General features: G+C 50.2%; 1 protein-coding gene across 1 annotated transcript; it reads right to left on the bottom strand.

Annotated features, from left to right (window-relative positions):
• Window positions 1-729: 729 nt before the first annotated feature.
• SAT1 (spermidine/spermine N1-acetyltransferase 1) lies at window positions 730-3,450 on the bottom strand. Its single transcript, XM_083854309.1, has 6 exons — window positions 3,200-3,450; window positions 3,028-3,079; window positions 2,863-2,946; window positions 1,586-1,687; window positions 1,458-1,498; window positions 730-1,243 (listed from the first exon to the last, which is right to left on the bottom strand). The coding sequence occupies exons 1-6, from the start codon at window positions 3,263-3,265 to the stop codon at window positions 1,073-1,075; spliced, it is 516 nt and encodes a 171-aa protein (XP_083710435.1). The 5' UTR covers window positions 3,266-3,450; the 3' UTR covers window positions 730-1,072.
• Between the last annotated feature and the right edge of the window lie 497 nt (window positions 3,451-3,947).

The raw sequence follows: 3,947 nt of genomic DNA on the forward strand, positions 1-3,947 counted from the left end.
CATCCACTTCCAAGAAGGGTAAACAGTACTGCAAAGTTGTTAATTTGTTTCAAAGACAACTAAAAAAATGATGACTAGTATTGCTTTCATCTGCTACTGTGCAAAGGCTTAAACACACAGGGCTGGTTTCCTACTGTTTAACACAGCACTCACAGCTCAGCACAGCCACTGAGGCTCAGCAGAAATGCTGAACCTGATCTGAAATCATGATCAGAAACACATGGCACCAGAGGCATTTGAGTTTGGTGGTTTAAGAATCACATAATGGAGCTTTTTGTGGGGTCGGTAAATATACTTTCATTTCATGTGACCAGTCAGAACTGATTTTTCTTACTTAGGCCTTGGAACCACACCAGGATGCATCTTTCCCTTCAGGGCTATGCCCTTCCAGCTGAGGGGCTCTGCAGGTAAGTGGAAACTCCAAGCTCCAGGCTTTCTGGAACACTTGTCCAGGGAGCAGCAACCTAATTTAGGGATTCCAACTGTACCTAAAAATATAGGTCACAAGCCAGGATGCCCTGCACCACCAGGGGTTGATCTCAAACCCTTTCAAACACTCAGGTGCCCAGAACCTTGCCCTCAGGTCCCACAGGCACACAAGTGCACTTCTATCCCACTGGGAACACACTTCACTTGCAAGAAGGTTGAAGTCAATCCAGTCTTTTATTAGTCTGCACATTATTTGATGGAAAACCTTATGTGAGAATTAAAGTCAGAGAACTACTGCCATGAAGTGAAAACACTATTTTATTTTTATAAAAAGCAATAATTAAAACAAACCCTACCAGTGTGTACATTGTACACATTTGAATGACACTTACAAGAATGAAGTTTCCATATACAAGGATTACAAGCCCACACTGGTAAAGGATGCACACAAGCACATACTGAACTTCACAGCTGCCTCAGCTCCAGATCTCAGTACCATCACTCTATGACCACACCTGCACTGTCATTATTAGCATCCACGCTACTTTATTCCACTACAAACTGTACGTACACAGAAAGCAAGAAGGAGTTTTATTCAGAGAGCACATATATTTGCGGAAAATTTATTTGCTGGAATAATCTCTCACTCTTCTGCTGCCATCTTCAAGAGATACTTTTTGTCGATCTTGAAGAGCCTCCAGCCCTCCTCGGTGGACAGATCCGAGGCGCCCCTTCTCTTGTAGAACCTGATGGAGGGCTCGTTCCACTCTGCCACCAGGAAGTGCATGCTGCTGCAGCGGCACTTCACAGCCACCTGCAAAGCCAAGGGCACACGGTCACAGTCTGGGGACAGCCCCAGGGACAACCCACGGCATTACTCATCAACTGTGTACCACCACAAGTCATTGAGTTCATTCCACTGCCACTGCAGCATTTCTCAGCTTACCAGGCTCTAGGCAATGTTTTAAGCTGTCTAGAGTCCCTGCCACCCCCCTTAATTCTTGTTCAGACTTAACACTTAGACATACCTGACTCAAGTTCTTCAGAATTTCTGACCCAATACCAAGTCCTAAAAAACCAAAAAATAAGAAACTTAAGTTTTAAATCTACAGAAAAGCCGTATGGGTAGCAACTCATTTAATTCTACAACAGGTACCTCTGTACTCAGCCATCACGTAAAAATCTTCAAGGTACAGCAGTTTTCCAATCCATGGATCATAAGTGAAGTAATACATGGCAAAGCCCACGACGCATGTTTCTGAAACAAAGGGTGTAACTTCAGCTAGATGGAATTTATAAGTTTAAAATACTAAGTTTTACATGCATGTTTAAACATACAGATTCTCTGGGACATGCAAATATTTGATACTAGGTTACAATTAAAAATGAAGTTTGCAAATAAGCACACAATTGAAAACAAAAGTTCTGACAAGTTTTTATCAGCCTTATAAAAAAAGATTTCCCTGTCCATACCCTGAAATCTTCAAAAGCACTGTCATAGTAAGTGCTAACATGGTCTTTTTCTACAAAATAATGCACACCCTTACTGATTCATTTCCAGTCTGGAAGACAAGTAAAAACTTAACACAGCAACTCAAAATCTAGATGATCACCCCAGCTCTGCCTCCTTAGGAATAGTCTGTCAAACCCTGGAAAACACTGATCTTTCCATGTATATTCCTCAGTAACTACTGTGCCAGAAGGCCGTGTATATAGGCCACCTTTACAGCAGCATTTCAAGCACTTCCACTTCTGCTTCCACTGAGCATCATGCTATTTTCCTTATCTTCAGCACCAGGAAGTCAAGATAAGTAAAGCTGCAGCTTCAATTATAACTCTGCAGTGCAAAAGAGAGGAGAAACCAACTCATCCAACAACAGCCCCCTCATACAAAAACCCTGAGTATTTTAACTGCCATAACACTCTGCACACACTGTAAGAGAAGCGTGCAAACAGGTTTCTGTCATCTACTGTCTTTGGTAAAGGTTTGGGAATAGCACTTGTCCCTGTAGACCTTACCTCATATTATGATCATCTACTTTATTGTGTAACGGATCTTTTAGTTACCTCCCCGCCCATCCATGTACACAGAAGGGCCATGTACATGGCGAAGCTAGAGACTGTAACCTGAAGATTGGGGACAAATTAAAGAAAAAAATGTGATTCAACAGAATTACATAAAGGTAAGTCAGGGTCAAACAAGAAAAGCCATTTAATAATTGGAGTCAAGCGCATTATGTTATACCTGCTCTCCCATGATTCCAGGATTAGCAACCACTTCAGCAGAGTATCACTACACATTGCTGAATTTTACCAGTTAACCTAGTCCTCCTACCCCAGTCCACTGGCAGAACCTCATCCACAATCGTTAATATTAAGCAAATGACGCCTCTGTGCACTCAGCGTCCAAAAGTAAGTATCGGGAAGTCTCACCTTCCGACGACCACTGGTCTTTCGGCACTTCTGCAACCAGACAGTGGTAGAAAGGGTGCTCGCCAAAGCCATCCTCAAGCAGCTCTGGAAAAGCAGAACACACACGCACTGAGCCACAGGCGCGGTCACTCGGCCGGCAGCCGGGCGAGCTCCTGCAGCCCGTACCTTTCTCAGTTAGCACCACTTGGTCCTCCATATCCTCGTACTTGGCCAGTTCCTGGAAGAGAAGGAGCTTGTCAGCGGCCTCTCCCCGCCCCCCGCCCTTGCGCAACAGGTTGTTTTGCTCGGGCAGGGGCAGCGCTGCCCCCCGCCCGCCGGGCCCGCCCCGCACCCGCACCTTGATCAGTCGCAGCAGGTCGGGACAGTCCTCGGGACGCGCGGCGCGGATGCTGAACGAGGCCATTTTCGGCGACGCTTCCCCCTGCGGCCCCCTCGGCTGACGAGTCCCCGGTGTGTGAACAGGAGGAGCAGCTGCTTCTTCATTCGTGTCCCGGGCGCGGCGGCCACCTGCGGTCAGTCAGGCTGCGAGCATGTCCCGGCGGCGTTCGGCTGCTGGCGGTCCGGCTTCGCTTCCGCGGCTTCCCCGGCTCGGAGAGTGCCGGCGGCCGGCTCCGGCCGCCCTATTTAAAGACGTCCTCGCCCCGCCTTCCCCGCCCATCGGCCAATGGGAGCGCCCGCTCGCCCTCAGCCAATGGCCGCGCCCCTCCCCGGAATCCTGCCCGGGCCTGACAGCAACAGCTGCGGCCGTCTCGTGACTCGCCCTCCCCCTCCGCGCGCGGCGCCCCCTGGCGGGGCTGGGTGGGGCTGCAGGGCGGGACCCGGCGGCGGGACCGGCCCTCAGGGACCCCGGCACTGCCCTCAGGGACCCCCGCCCGGCACCGCCTCAGGGACCCTCAACACCGCCCTCAGGGACCCTCAACACCGCCCTCAGGGACCCCGGCACCGCCCTCAGGGACCCCCCGGCACTGCCCTCAGGGACCCTCAACACCGCCCCCAGGGACCCTCAACACCGCCCTCAGGGACCCCGGCACCGCCCTCAGGGACCCCGGCACCGCCCTCAGGGACCCCCCGGCACTGCCCTCAGG

Source organism: Zosterops lateralis (assembly GCF_965231275.1).
Source record: "Zosterops lateralis genome assembly, chromosome: 2".
NCBI classification, from domain to species: domain Eukaryota; kingdom Metazoa; phylum Chordata; class Aves; order Passeriformes; family Zosteropidae; genus Zosterops; species Zosterops lateralis.

Excerpts from the sequence above, each read along its gene's own strand:
- SAT1 (XM_083854309.1), bottom strand. The coding sequence starts at position 3,265 with ATGGCCTCGTTCAGCATCCGCGCCGCGCGTCCCGAGGACTGTCCCGAC. Across the intron at positions 1,688-2,862 it reads AGACCAGTGGTCGTCGGAAG|AAACATGCGTCGTGGGCTTT; the intron begins GTGAGACTTCCC and ends CCTTTGTTTCAG. Across the intron at positions 1,244-1,457 it reads TTCTGAAGAACTTGAGTCAG|GTGGCTGTGAAGTGCCGCTG; the intron begins GTATGTCTAAGT and ends TTGGCTTTGCAG.